General features: G+C 38.6%; 1 protein-coding gene across 1 annotated transcript in view; it reads right to left on the bottom strand.

Annotated features, from left to right (window-relative positions):
• Positions 1-438: 438 nt before the first annotated feature.
• The window catches only part of LOC115514983 (amine sulfotransferase-like), a 28,239-nt gene continuing 13,414 nt past the window's right edge, over positions 439-15,263 (bottom strand). Inside the window, exons 2-6 of the mRNA XM_030317101.1 lie at positions 11,343-11,551; positions 6,051-6,174; positions 4,966-5,060; positions 2,342-2,525; positions 439-560 (exon numbers count right to left, since the gene is read on the bottom strand). Of these exons, the coding sequence (XP_030172961.1) occupies positions 439-560; positions 2,342-2,525; positions 4,966-5,060; positions 6,051-6,174; positions 11,343-11,551 (734 nt within the window). The remainder of the gene's footprint in view (positions 561-2,341; positions 2,526-4,965; positions 5,061-6,050; positions 6,175-11,342; positions 11,552-15,263) is intronic.

Below are 15,263 nucleotides of genomic sequence, written 5' to 3'. Positions count from 1 at the left end.
TTAGACACAAAACCTAGAAACCATAAAATTAAAGGTTGACTTATTTGATTACCTAAAAATTAAAATCTTAAATATCAAGAAAGCCCGTAAGTAGTTTTTCATACATTAGGAATCATCTATTTTAAGATGTCAAATCAACCACCTATTATGACCCGTTTTTTGCTCAAGAGCTTTGGAATTTCTGAATATAAAACAAAAACCATTTCATAATCATATGCCAAATCAAAGAAAGAAATACTCTCCTGATCAGTAACTGAGGAATTCCAGCAAATGGAAAACAGGGCACAGATGGAAAATGATATAAAGGCACATATATATATTTATTAATCACTGAGGTTTGTCAATAATGAGCCAATGATAGTCAAAGATGAAATTATACACTTCAATATATTTATTTCTGAAAGTGCTTTCTTAAAATAGTTTGCATTGCTTAAAATTCTATTCTTCATTCATATCCCAGATGAACTTCAAGGGAAAATCTTTCATTTTCCTTTGGAAAATCTTGTCAAACCTTTCATTCTGCTCAACAGTCATGTGATTTTTCCAGTCTCCAATGGTACCTGGGAGGAAAAGCAAAGAAATTGCCTCAGTGAAGATTCTGGGATGAGGGAACATGATGCCCTAGAGTTGGGAGGAACATCAGTTTTTGGTTTTTTATTTTCCTCCCCACTGAGGCCCCAGTTGCTCCTGCATATGACCATGCCCCTGCCTCTCCCACCTTATGGCCAGCGAGGGGGACACAAACTCATCATGGCAATTAGGTTATAATTTAAGTAATTAGCCCAACTCCTCAGCTGTCAGCCACAGGGAAAAGGAGAAAACTCCTGCAGCTTGTTTACTATTTTGTTCCAGGTTAGCATGGGCTAGTGTTAGTTTACAGCAGTCCTTTAAAAAATTCCCAAAATCAGATTTCCTTGGACAAATATTTACTGATGAGGACATGGATGCTCAGAGACATTTTTAAAATATAGCCAAGCTCATACCGTTTGGAATGGCTCACGTATAATTATTCCATCTGTACTCACTGTAGGTTTACAAAAGTCTTACTTAAACTTATAGACACAGAGTCGTGATGACAAAAGAGGCTGATAGAAGAAGAAGCAAGAAAAGAAACACTGATTGGAAAAGCACATGGAAGTGTAAGCCAATAACTGAAACAGACTGAAATACTAATGAAACTGAAAATACAAATAGTGCAGGAATGGTAAAGCTAGGGCAAATGACATTCCATTACATAAGATGTAAAAGAAAAGTACGTGTCTGGGCAGAAGAAACATAAGAAAATGTTCCTCGCTTCCACAAGGAAATTTGGCTCCTGCTATTTGTCTTCTTGGCCATTTCAGTCTCTCATTTGCAGGTGGGTTAAAGATATATAAACAGAAAATTTTCTTTTTTCAAAGAAAAAAATTGCAAGTACAATGATAATGGCAGCTGAGAGGGGTCATAACATCTACAACATGACAGGGTATGCCGAGAGTAACAGGAAGGGGATTCAGTTTGGCTTCGAGTTACCAGTGATTCACATTGTTGAGCTGAATGGATAAAGATCTATAGATTTAGTCAAGGAAATACTCATGTAGAGAAATCAAACCAAATATTTACTGTTACTATACATGCAAGCATAGAACCCTGTGATTAAGTAGAAAATTTATGTCTAAAATTCTGTATTATAGATGTCCCATGTACTGTTAGAATATCACAAAGTATGAAGTAGAATGATTGTATAAAATAATAAAAATATTCTAACATGTTCAAATTTATCAGTTTATGAAAGTCAATTCATTTAAAAACTCACTCAGGATGACGTAAGAGATATTGACCTAATGGAGATATTTCCATACATTTTTATGACGTAAGTTTCTGGTAGTAGAGGACACATGATAGTCATGCACAATAACAAGAGAACAGCAAAAGTGTGTTGTTAAATCAATCCTGGCGGAGGTTTGGGAAAAAACAGAGATGGAAGAGCAGCCAGTGACGGCCAACAGACCCACCATTAAACTCATCATCACATGTGCTCATCCCATGTTAATGGGGGGAAAGAATCTAACAGTAAGTGAACATCCCTTTTGTGGCAGACATTGTACTAGTCTTTGGTGGAATTCTAGGGGCCATGGAGAAGGCTTTATGATTTTAGATTATTAATCAGATACATTCAGGGACCATATGATATATAGTCTCTTGAAGAGCACCAAGAGGAAATCATGGAAAATCATCTGTCTACAGAAGGGCAGTGGGCCATGAGAGCTCCATGTTATAAAAGTAACCCAAGAAGCTGAGAAGCTACATTTTAATCCACTCATACCATCGCGTAGGACAGCCATTCACTGTTCAACCTCACCTTTGCGAAGGAAATGACCTTTAGCTTCTAACCCATATCGGGTCTTTATTATATTCTTGTAATTTGCCCGTGGGTCATATTTCATGTTCTGAAATGTGGCCTGTCTCACAATGGAATCCATTTCCTCCTCACTCAGCTCTTTCCCCAAAAACTTGCAGACTTTTGACAGAGAACCTTTGAGATCCTATAATAAATCACAGTATGATAAATTATTCACATTATAAGAAAGACTTACACATGAGTCACAACTAAATATCATTATGGGAGTGTAAATCATAGGTACTAAGGCTGGTTTGATAAATGGAGTTGACTAGGTATCTATCCAAGGGATACAGGGGTGCTGTTTCAAAGGGGCACATGTACCCCAATGTTTATAGCAGCGCTATTGACAATAGCCAAAGTATGGAAAGAGCCAAAATGTCCACTGGCAGATGAATGGATAAAGAAGATGTGGTATATATATACAGTAGACCATTACTCAGCAATCAAGAAGAATGAAATCTGGCCATTTGCAACAACGTGGATCGGACTAGAGGGTATTATGCTAAGCAAACTTAGTCAGTCAGAGAAAGACAAATATCATGTGACTTCAGTCATATGTGGAATTTAAGATACAAAACAGACGAACACAAGGGAAGGGAAGCAACGATAGTATAAAAACAAGGAAAGTGACAAAACATAAGAGACTCTTAAATATAGAGAGTAAATAGAGGGTTGCTGTAAGGGGTGTTGGTGGAGGATGGACTAAATGGGAAAAGGTCATTAAGGAAAGTACTAGTTGAGATGAGCACTGGGTGTTATACATAGGGGATGAATCTCTGGAATCTACTCTTGAAATCATTATTGCACAATATGCTAACTAACTAGGATGGAAATTTAAAAAGAAAAGAAAAGAAAAAGCGAATACAAAACTTGGTCACATACATAATGTTGAATTAAAAAATAAAACAATTTTGGAAGAAAAGAAAAAAAAGAACTAGAGCTGACCATAAGCAGTGACTTGCTTATCTTTCTTGGTAAATTAAACTTTGACTTGTTTTAGAACACATTTGGGTTAATTTTAGGAACGCTCATATTTCATTTTATCTGTGGTAACTTGGCAAGTATTTGGGGAGTAGCTATTGTGTCAAACACTGCCCTGCATGATGGTGCCAGTGATCAGAGCCACAACAGGGGATCAGTGCTGGGAATTCAGTAGTAGGACCTATGGGCTGAGAGTAATTGTGTAACAGATTTCAGAGAAAGTTTCAACAAAGATGAGAAATTTGTTCTGGGGATTAAAGCAAAAACAGGAGTTTTCTAGGTAGACAAACTAAAGGTATGGAATCTAGACAAAAGAAAGAATATCTGCAACACTGTGGTTGCATGGAAGGTATGAAATATCAGGTCATAGGGTATTAGAAGTTGAGTTTCCCTGGAGCTATATCTGTCTGACAGGCTTTGGGTGAGAAAGCTGGGAGATGAGGTTGGAGGAAATGGATGGCCCATATTGTGAGGAAGGTTGCAAGGCTGGCCAGATACTTAAATCTCTTATTTGGTAGGAGATATGGTCTCAACAAGACAGTCTAGTCTTGCTGTCATGATATTGGGGCAGCTGGAACCCAAACTAGTGAAAACTATTCATCGGCCCTTCATCTTGCCTGCCTTGAACTCTTTGTCTTCTTTCTCGCTAAGAGATCCCTGGGGGGGGTGTTCTGGCAGCAATGCCCAGGCCCATTCTAGTAATGATCCTGATCGATCTAAGACCCTCATGGCAATCCAATTGTCCTCTACAAGATATTAGTCTGGGGTGGTCACATGACACCATTTTGGCATTGAAACCGAAAGAGGAAATGAAACAGAAACTTCTGAGAGGGATTTTCCTCATGGAGAAAAGGTGCAAACAGTGCAAGGCAAGAAAGCCCTTTTTCTCCCATTTCCCTTTCTTTCTCCCATGCATGCTATCATCTAAGGACATGACTTTGGAGCTACAACAACCATTCTTCTACTACGAGGGGAGACATCATAGCCACACCAAATATGATATGAAGGAAAGACAGAAAATGCAGGGACATTCTCGACATGTCTGAGCTGCCACACCCAGCATCAGGATGTCCTACCTCTGGAATTCAGTCAATAAGCAGTAGAACTTCTTCTGTTTTAAGCCACTTGGACTTGACTGTCCAGGAGCTGAATTCTTTCTAATCATACACAGACATTTTCATTTAATTTTTCTTGCAATGCTTAACCATATACAATGCAGACAAGATTAAAATTTCCCAAGAGGTGCAACATAACATGTAGAATGTTACTAGATTACATAGTGCAGGAAACAGACTTAACAATCCATGAAAGAGAGACCAATAACCTGGCTCAAAATAATCAAAGATATGCATGCCCACATACATCAACAGACAATTCCTCACACAGAGACAATCTTTGAAAAGAAAGCTCCAGTATGCTTTGGAAATGAACACCTGGTAAAGAAAGCTTAGAAGTGATACTGGAAGAACGTCTCCTGGTACACTGTATCTGGGATCCCAAATTTGATATCGTCCTTTGGATGTTCTGAGCATGAACCTTGATATTCATTCGGCCAGGATGACTTACAGCTTCAGAGAAGTCACTAATGTCACGTTTCTCACCTTCTTCATCTCCTCATACATCAAGAACTGGATGTTGAAGAGGCTTTTGTGCTCATACCAACCTTTGATGTGGTCAAACCAAAGGCTTCCCGACACTGTGGGGAGAACAGATACATAATTAGGTAAATATGCTGAACCCGTTGAAAATAAGATACAGTATTAGAAGATGCAGGATGCCTCAGTAACAAAGAAGGAAAAGGAAATGTGCTGCTAGATTTCAGATTTCCACTCGCGCCTGGTTGTGGAAAAACCATCCAGCTTCCACCACGAAACAATTACATGACTCAAGGAGAAATTGGTCTCTTAAAAGCGCATTTCATATAGACAGGAAATCACCTTAACATGGGGTAAGAAAAACCAAAAGGGAACAGAAGGAGGAATCCTCTGCTTCTCCTTCCTCTCACTGATTCCAAAGGCGCATGGAGCTATTTCCCTGCTGCGTGGAACATGAGGACTTGCTGATGAGTCACTGCAGCTGGGCACAGTGCATTACAGACTAATCTGTTAACTCTGCTGTTCCAGATCATCATCCTCAGAATCAATCCTAACGATGTGAGGTTGCCTGGCTGGCCCAGTGAATAGAGCATACAACGCTTGATCTCGGGGTTGTGAGTTCGATTCCAAAGTTGGGTGTAGAGATTCATTAAAAAACAAATAAAAATATTTTTTAAAGTACTTTTTAAAGAAAAGAATGTAGAACGGAACTTTGTCAAATAGAAGCTCCTGGGAGGTGCCCCCTGCAATACGCAGTGCAAAGTTCCCAACCGGTATCTAAACTGAGATTCTTCTCCCTTAGCTAGAACAGAAATCTGTGTGCTAGTGAAATATTCTTTTCATATTAGATGCACATATTTTCTGGTGGTATGACTGAAATCTTGACACTCTCCTGAGAGGGAGAGAGAATGATCAGTGTTTGCAACAGTGGCTGAACTTGGTTACCCAAGTGACCCTACCAACTAGCTTCATATGTTGATTACTGACCCATGCAACTCTTTTTCAGCATCCTCTCTCCCTCTGCCATTCACTAAGTCTAAAAACACCACAAGACATCAAACTTATTACTTAGTTTATAAAACTTTAGTTACCTTTTCCTTCTAGAAATTGTTCCATAAATTCCTCAAAGGAACTTGTAACTTGTAATGTCACATTCTTTGAAAAGTGGAAATATGAGCACGTAACGTCCTTAGGGTTTCTGTATATGTAAATAATCTGCAAAGAAAGGAAGCATTCAATATTTCTGAAGCTTTCATTCTGTTATATTTTTACCCTAATACCTTACAATTGGATGAAGCCTGTTAGTTGAACTTCAGTCTCCTAACCGTATCATATCATGCATATATTCAGCTCTCTCTTGTATTTTGCCTTACTCATTCCCTGCAATGCCTCTCTCTTCACAATTGGACTAGTGACTATCAATTACTCCTCAAGACACACCTCACATGGTACCTCTTCTTAACTCCCCCAGAGAGCGACAATATTCTCTTGTTCCTACATCAATAAATATATGTGAAAATGCCTCTTAGCTATAAATCATGGCAATAGGAAAAACCTGCTAAAATGTTTTCAATCATCTTAGAAAATTTAGTGTGTTTTTCTTGTTTTTAATTTGGTTTTGGGAGAGAGAGAGACAACAAGCAGGAGAGAGGGGAAAATAGAGAGAATTGTTATTTTTAATTTTTTAATGTTTATTTATTTTTGAGAGAGACAGAGCATGAGCGGGGGGAGGCAGAGAGAGAGGGAGACACAGAATCCAAAACAGGCTCCAGACTCTGAGCTGTCAACACAGAGCCCGACTCAGGGTCCCAACCCACAAACCACAAGATCATGACCTGAGTCAAAGTCAGACACATAACCAACAGAACCACCCAGGAACCCCAAGAGAGAGAGAGAGAATCTTAAGAAGCCTCCACACTCAGTGCAGAGTCCAAGGTGAGGCTCTATGCCAGGACCCTGGGATCATGATCTGAGCCAAAATCAAGAGTCAGATGCTCAGCTGACTGAACCACCCTGGTGCACCTAGAGTGTGTTTTTTCTGATGCCCCAGTGTATGGTTTACATGGTTCTTATTTATATACCTTCACAGTGTAAAGCACAAATACTGGGAAGATAGAAGTCACCAGTTCAGTATTTTCTGCATCAAAAGAATATGGGATTCATTTTTAAAATTGTTTACTATAACCAATCAGAAGATATAATTTCATAAAACAATAAGCAACCCAATGATGTTAGAATAGAGAATATAATCAATATCTGTCCAACCCACAATTAAATGGCTTATTCAGCATGTGTACAGGATATTCAGGGGCTCTGTATAAAACCTAAGGCTTGTGGGGCGCCTGGGTGGCGCAGTCGGTTAAGCGTCCGACTTCAGCCAGGTCACGATCTCGCGGTCCGTGAGTTCGAGCCCTGCGTCGGGCTCTGGGCTGATGGCTCAGAGCCTGGAGCATGTTTCCGATTCTGTGTCTCCCTCTCTCTCTGCCCCTCCCCCGTTCATGCTCTGTCTCTCTCTCTGTCCCAAAAAATAAATAAACGTTGAAAAAAAAAATTAAAAAAAAAAACAAAACAAAAATAAAACCTAAGGCTTGTATCTTCATTGTGAAATGGCATGTGTATAGTTTGTTAGTTCCTAATAGAGGAAGCTTCCAGGTTCATTATAGGAAAGCTTTTATTTATTTTCTACCTCCCTGCACATTGCCTGCTTAAGCTAGGAGATGAGCTAATAGATGTCAGCCCTGAGTGATCCCACTGCACTGGAAATAGAGTCTTTCACTCAGGGGATTTACTTGATGTTAACAAAGTGGTGGATAACATCAAATAAATATCAACAGCAGTTGATATTTCCATAAAGAAATAAGAAATCCTCCTAAATGTGAAGGAAGAAGTTCTTTTCACTCCCTTGCTATGATTCTTCATGTCTCTGGCTTTGGATTGGGTAATGGCTTCTTCTCATTAATCCATATACTTATGTAAAAGTGACATCTACACAATGGGATAGCTGAGTAACTTATGCCACATATCTTGATCATACCCCTGTTAAGTAGATAATGATACAAGTTATTAATAGAGGAGTGTTTTGAAGATAAAATCAAAATTCCATTTGGATATTTGAGTTCCATATTTGGATAATAAAGTCCATAGAGATATTTGAAATCTCTATGGATATAATATAGGAAATAGTAAATAGTTTACATTAGTCTAGAATTAAAGGGAGAAATCAACTGTACATACATTGTATTTAAAGTTATGTGATTAGATACTATAACTGGGGTATTAATTACAGAGGGAGAATACACGGGAATCCTCACTTCTCAAAGGTTAGAGGAAGAAAGGAAGAAGGAAGGAACAGTATCTCAGAATGTTATTGTATATGTTTAAAAAAAACTCAAATAACATTTCCTAAATAGTAAAGTTATCAACTTTTCTCACAGAACACCAAGGCCAAGATGTGAGTACAGCAGGTTGGGTTAACTCATCATCTTGATGCTATCATGGACTTAGAGTCTCCCACTTTTCTACTCTGACTTGTTGAATCTCCTCCATGTCCCAGATGGCTACTACTTTTCATCCCCATGGTCTCTTTAAAGAGTGAAGAAACCTTCTCTGAGAAGACATGAAACTTCTGAAAGAAGAAGAAACTTCTTTACCTGTGTCATTGCTCATAAGCTTGTCACTTACCTGTATCTGAATAAATCACTGCAAGATTCCTGGTACCAAAACCAGGCTTTGGACCAACTAAATTGTACCCTCTCCCCAGCTGGGGATTAAACTATCAGGCCAAAAGCACACAGAGGATACAAACCCAAACAAAATGAGAGTTCCGCTGACATGAAATATGAGGAGAGGAATTGGTTGCTGGATAGAGTATGCTCTAAGTGTCTACTGAGACAGGCTGATACCAGGAATGTCCTATCTGGAACAGCAGGAAAAGAAAATGTTTAAAGAAGTAGAAAGTGATCAATTATGTCAGATGTCAGTAATAGGCCAAGTAAAATGATCAAGAAATAATCCCTGCTTTTTGAAAATTATAAAAAATAAGTGACATTGAGGGGTGCCTGGGTGGCTCAGTCAGTTAAGCATCCAGTCGTGATCTCACGGTTCATGAGTTGGAGCCCCACATTGGGAACTGTGTTGATAGCTCAGAGCCTGGAGCCTGTTTTGAATTTTGTGTCTCCCTCTCTCTGTCTGTCTCTCCCTGCTTGTGCTCTGTCTCTTTGTCTCTCAAAAATAAACGTTAAAAAAAAAGTGACATTGACATTCAGGATTCAATGAAAGAGTGGAGAGTGAGGCTAAATACTTTTAAGTTGACCTCAAACAGTAAATGAAGGAAAGTAGCTAAAAGTGAAATGGAGAAAGACAAGTTTTGTTTTATTGTTAAAATGTGCTACATGAAAACTTGATTTGGGGTCAAACAGAATGATCCAGTTAAACAAAAGGAAATCGGTGATGAATGAAAAAATGAATGTTACATTGTTCAAGCAAAATCTTTGAGAATAGAGCAAGTCTCTCAACAGTGGCACCATGGACATTACTCTCAGAAAACTCTTTGTTGTTGGGGCTACCTTGAGCATCATAAGGCATACATCAGCATCCTGGGCCTCAACCACTAACAATAACACCATCACCACTCTAACCACAAATGCCTACAAATATTGCCAATATTCTGGCAACGAAAATGTCTCCCATTTGTGAAACAGTGGGATAGAGAAAGCTGATCCAAGAAGGGATTCAAACCATGAGTGGAGGGGCAGATATGTAATAAGAATAGAAAGTGTCTACACACCCCACCTTTTCTTCTTAAGGAGGGAAGGCAGTGAGCGGAGGCTTTGGATATGGAGGGCATCTACTGGGAATGGTTTATTGGATAGCCTTTTCCGGGATAGGTGAGCAGAATGCTGTCGAGCTTTGAGAACAGAAAAAAGCATCAAAGAGTCATTTTGGGAAGGGTGGAAGCAAAATAGTTTTTAAAAAGTAAAATGTGAGAATTGTGACCACAAATGTAAAGACAAGACCCACTTTTTAAGTGTTTCGGTTTTTTCATATCACACTAGGAGTTTCATGAACATAGGTCCTAATATACAACAACTTTGTTTCATCAGAGTTAGGTGTTGGCAGCTGATCGTAACAGAGTTGAATGGAGGAAGAGATTTTGGCAAATGGGATTTGAATGTGAAATATAGAGTCATTGGTGGGTTAGGAGAAATTAAAGATATGTGTGGACATATCTTGTATGGACAAATGTTGAGTGAGAGGGAAGAAGTGGAGGGAGAGGGGAACTGGAGACCTGAAAGTGCCGACACACCCCTGCAAGGGACACCTGAAGGGAGTAGGAGGAAAAGGAGACAGCACTCAGATAACAAGGTGCTTAAAGTCAAGATTCATGTTAGGGCAATTACTGATGATCGTTTTTATAATTTATTCAATGTACATATGCATTGCGAACTCCATCTCTCTCAAGAATTTCCATTTTGGCCAGAAACACAGACAATAAATACACAGGTAAGTATGTATTCCATCAGACAGCAAATAGTGTCATTTAAAAAAGGCAGCTTATAACACATATGTTGTCTTAGAGGGTTACTGAAGTTGGTGGAAGAAAAGGTAGCTGGAGTTGAAGTCAACCCTGAGAGACCCGGCAGGGCTAGGGGTATGGGAGGCCAGTGCAGAGCCTGATGGGTCAACCTGGAGGAGGAAATCCTGCACTTGTGTGGCCCTGACAAGGAGTGCCTCCTTCATGTTGACCCTTTGGGTGCAATTTGGCTTCACTCCTGTCTGGCCAGCCAGAGACAATGCACATCAACTTTGAAATAATCCCATGAGTGACAGGAGAAGAGGTAGAAAGGAAGAAAATGAGCCAAGAGCTGAAATTATCAATAGATGGAGGTGACTGATCATTCAGTAGAGACAAATGATTTGCTCTGAACTTTCCTACGACTTCCAATGAACTAGGTACATTTGAAGAGAAAGTGGGCAAAATAGTTTGGAAGTGTCTCAAGGAAGCAAGGAGGGCACACAGAGAAAAGAAAAAGGAATTGTTAGCAGTTTATATATACTTGGTAATACAGCTAATTAAAAAATTAAAGGATATATAATATATAATGTACATGATATTATAATACATTCTGTACATTACATTAAATACACACAAATATACTCTTTTATCTTTTAATGGATGTATTACTTATATAATCAGAAAACAAAGGGTGCAAGATAAAAATCTCATACTGTAAGATAAGAACACAAATGGCTATTGAAACTTTAAGTATGCGAAATGCCACATTTGCTAACAGCTAGATGAGTGCAGTATCAATGTAATGAAATGAAATGAAACAATAAAAAAAAGAGCAGTTATTTTTCAGCAGCCATGGTCTATTTCCTACCTTTCCTTTTTTGTTCTTCAGCCCCCTTGGAACCAAGTAGTATGGGAGGTGGGTAGCAAAGAGACGAGGAGATGGTCTTTCAACAAAATCCATTTTTCGAAAGTTGTACTCGAAGAAGGGGACTCGATCAACTGTTTCCAGATTCCCAATGCCTTTGCGATGTTCTTCAAAATAAATCAAGCTTAATAACTGCTGAAACCAGCTGGTTCCTGTAAAAGAAATAATTTCATTTTCAATGATGCACAAATTTCTCTAAAATGCATAGATGTGCCATCAGGTTTTTATCAGAGCTTGGTATTATAATAAGTATACTGATAATTTCATCTGAACAGAATTTTCATATAAAAAAATGCAGAATAGATGAAAGAAAACAAATATTGCTTTTATTTTTCCTTTAAAGAAGATGCTCCATTTGAAACTCTGTGGGCATTTGTCCCAGAAATTTATTTTTTGACTCTTCTGTGCTTTCTTCTGCTTCATGTATGGGACTTTTAAACTATCTTCTATGCCTGCCTCTAGATTTCCTTCCACAACCCCACTCCTAGGACATCAGGTAATAGAAGCAAAGAAATAGGAATTTTACTGAAGGAGTCACCTCCCATGTTTTTCGCCATCACCTTGTTTCCTACTGTGTCCATGATGTCCACTTAAGTAAATAGTGTTCATTATAAATCCCTAAAGGAGGCCTTGTGACCCACATGGAGACAGAAAGGAAAAGATGATGCCTAGATTTGGACCTTTCACTGTAAGTGGGATGTAAAAAAATTCTTATGATGATTGTTTCTTTTAATTCCTATTAGAGTGGATGTTTGTCACAGAATAAGTGGGTGTCATCCCAAGGTGGGGCCTCTGGGATAGCTCTTCTGGAACCACAGTAGAGGCAGGACCTGCCTATACCAAACCACAGCCTTCCACAATAGGTCACTGCATTCTACTGGAGCGGGGATAGACACTGAGGAACCCGATGGCCCCCTCCTCCAGACCAGTGTTGCTCATTGCCTGGATTAATTCTAAGGCAATTCTTGTTATATAGATATATTCTTCCTTCCTTTTCTCCTTCTTATCTCTTCCCTCCACTAGGCTGGTTACTCTGGTTGTTGGTTTGTTCAAGCAGACATTTAATCCATTCTCTTGATACTTGTTCTACACCTCCTTCTTACTTTCTTTCCCTTTCTCTGGAATAATCACCCGCATAATTTCTGTCTGGGTAACTTTATCTTCATTTCTTTTTCCTCACTGCTTCTATATTTTCCTTTCTCTCTCTCTCTCTGGATTAAGCCCTTTAGTTTCTCTTCCTGGTCAATGTTTATTTTTTTCTTTTTCCCCATCCCAGTCATTTTTCTCCTTGTATGTGCTCTTCCATCAGCACCAAGTATACCCTGATCTTTACTTGTAGCTGGTGTTTCTGTTTTCTTGCTTTTGGATTGTTTTTGTTTATTTGTTTGTTTGATGTGTTTGTGTCTTTGTGTGTTTTTGTTTTCTGTTTGTTTGCTTTCCTTTCCAGGGCTACTTCAAGGAAAAAATCAAAGCACGTCTGGTGGAGGGTCGAAACATCACTGTGAGGAGGGAAATGAAATAACCAAAGTCACAATAACAGAGTGCAAGTAACACTCTCCAAAAAACACCTCCTGAAGGGCCAAGTCCTAGACAGTGTATGACCCCCCTTTAATATAGCAGTGCTCACAGGTGCTGAGCACATAACAAGATTTTCAAACTCATAAGGGACAGATAATTAGCCAAAATGATGAAACGGAAGAACTCTCCTCAAAAGAATTTCCAGGGAAAAGTGACAGCTAAAAAATTGACCGAAACAGATATAAACAATATAACTGAACAAGAATTTAGAATAATAGTCATAAGATTAATCGCTGGGCTTGAAAAAAGCACAGAAGACAGCAGAGAATATATTGCTGCAGAGACCAAGAATAAAAAATAGTCATGATAAATTTTTAAAAATGCTATAAATGAGGTACAAAATAAAACAGAGGTGGCCACAGCACGGGTTGAAGAGGCAAAGGGGGGAATTGGTGAATTAGAAGATAAAATTATGGAAAAAGAGGTAGCTGAGAAGAGAGATTTAAAAAATCCAGGATCACAAGAGGAGAATTACACAAGTAAGTGATTCAGTCAAACGTAACAATACCTGTATCATTGGAATTCCAGAAGAAAAAGAGACAGAGAAAGGGGCTGAAGGTGTATTTGAACAAATCATAGCTGAGAACTTTCCCAATCTGGGGAAGGAAACAGACATTGAAATCAAGAGGCACAGAGAACTCCCTTTAGACGTAGCTTGGGTTGACCTTCTGCATGACATATAGTGAAACTGGCAAAATACAAGGATAAAGAGAGAATTCTGAAAGTAACGAGGGATGAACGGGGCTTTAACATACAAAGATAGACACATAAGGGTAGTAGCAGACCTATCTACTGAAACTTGGCAGGCCAGAAAGGAATGGCAGGAAATCTTCAATGTGATAAACAGGAAAAATATGCAGCCAAGAATCCTTTATCCACCAAGCCTATCATTCAGAGTAGAAGGAGAGAAAAAGGTTTCCCAAACAAACAAAAACTGAAGGAATTCATCACCACTAAACCAACCCTACAAGAGACCCTATGGGTCCTCTGTGAGTGAAATGTTGCAAAGTCCACAAAGGACCAGAGATATCACTACAAGCATGAAACCTACAGATAACACAATGACTTTAAATCCGTATTTTTCAATAATAACACTGAATGTAAATGGAATAAATGCTCCAGTCAAAAGACATAGGGTATCAGAATGGATTAAAAAAAAAACAAGACCCATCTATTTGCTGTCTACAAGAGACCCATTTTAGACCTGAGGACACCAGATTGAAAGTGAGGGGATGGAGAACCATCTATCATGCTATTGGAAGTCAAAAGAAAGCTGGAATAACCATACTTATATCAGACAAACTAGACTTTAAAGTCTGTACCAAGAGATGAAGAAGGGCATTATATAATAACTACAAGGCCTATCCATGAGGAAGAGCTAATAATCATAACTGTCTATGCACCAAATTCGAAAACACCCAAATATATAAACCAATTACTCAGAAGCATACTCAATCTTATTGGTAAGAATGTGGTAATTGCAGGGGACTTTAATACTCCACTTACATGAATGGACAGATCATCTAGGCAGGAAATCAGTAAAGAAGCAATGGCCCTGAATGATACACTGGGCCAGATGGACTTGACAGATATATACAGAGCTTTTCAGCCCCAAGCATCAAAATACACATTCTTCTTGAGTGCACATAGAACATTCTCCAAGATACATCACATACTGGGTCACAAAACAGCCCTTAATAAATGTAAAAGAATTGAGATCATACCATGCACACTTTCAGATCACAGTGCTATGAAATTTGAAATCAACGACAGGAAAAAGTCTGGAACACCTCCACAAGCATGGAGGTTAAAGAACATCTTACTAAAGAACGAATGGGTCAACCAGGCAATTAGAGAAGAAATTTAAAAATATATGGAAACAAATGAAAATGAAAACACAACAATCAAAACCCTTTGGGATGCAGCAAAGGCAGTCCTAAGAGGAAAATACATTGCAGCCCAGGCCTATCTCAAGAAACAAGAAAGACCCCAAATACAAAATCTAACAGCACACCTAAAGGAACTAGAAGCAGAAGAACAAAGACATCCCAAATCCAGCATACGAAGTCAAATAATAAAGATCAAAGCAGAAATAAACAATATAGAATTCAGAAAAAAAGTCGAACAGATCAATGAAACTAAGAGTTGGTTATTTGAAAACATAAACAAAATTGATAAATCTCTAGCCAGGTTTCTCAAAAAGAAAAGATAGAGGACCCAAATAGATAAAACCATGAATGAAAATGGATTTATTATAACCAATCCCTCAGGAATACAAGCAATTAT

Source organism: Lynx canadensis, chromosome B2, assembly GCF_007474595.2.
Source record: "Lynx canadensis isolate LIC74 chromosome B2, mLynCan4.pri.v2, whole genome shotgun sequence".
Classification (NCBI taxonomy): domain Eukaryota; kingdom Metazoa; phylum Chordata; class Mammalia; order Carnivora; family Felidae; genus Lynx; species Lynx canadensis.
Note: the sequence above shows the minus strand (reverse complement) of the source record. Positions and strands in the feature narration are given on the sequence as shown.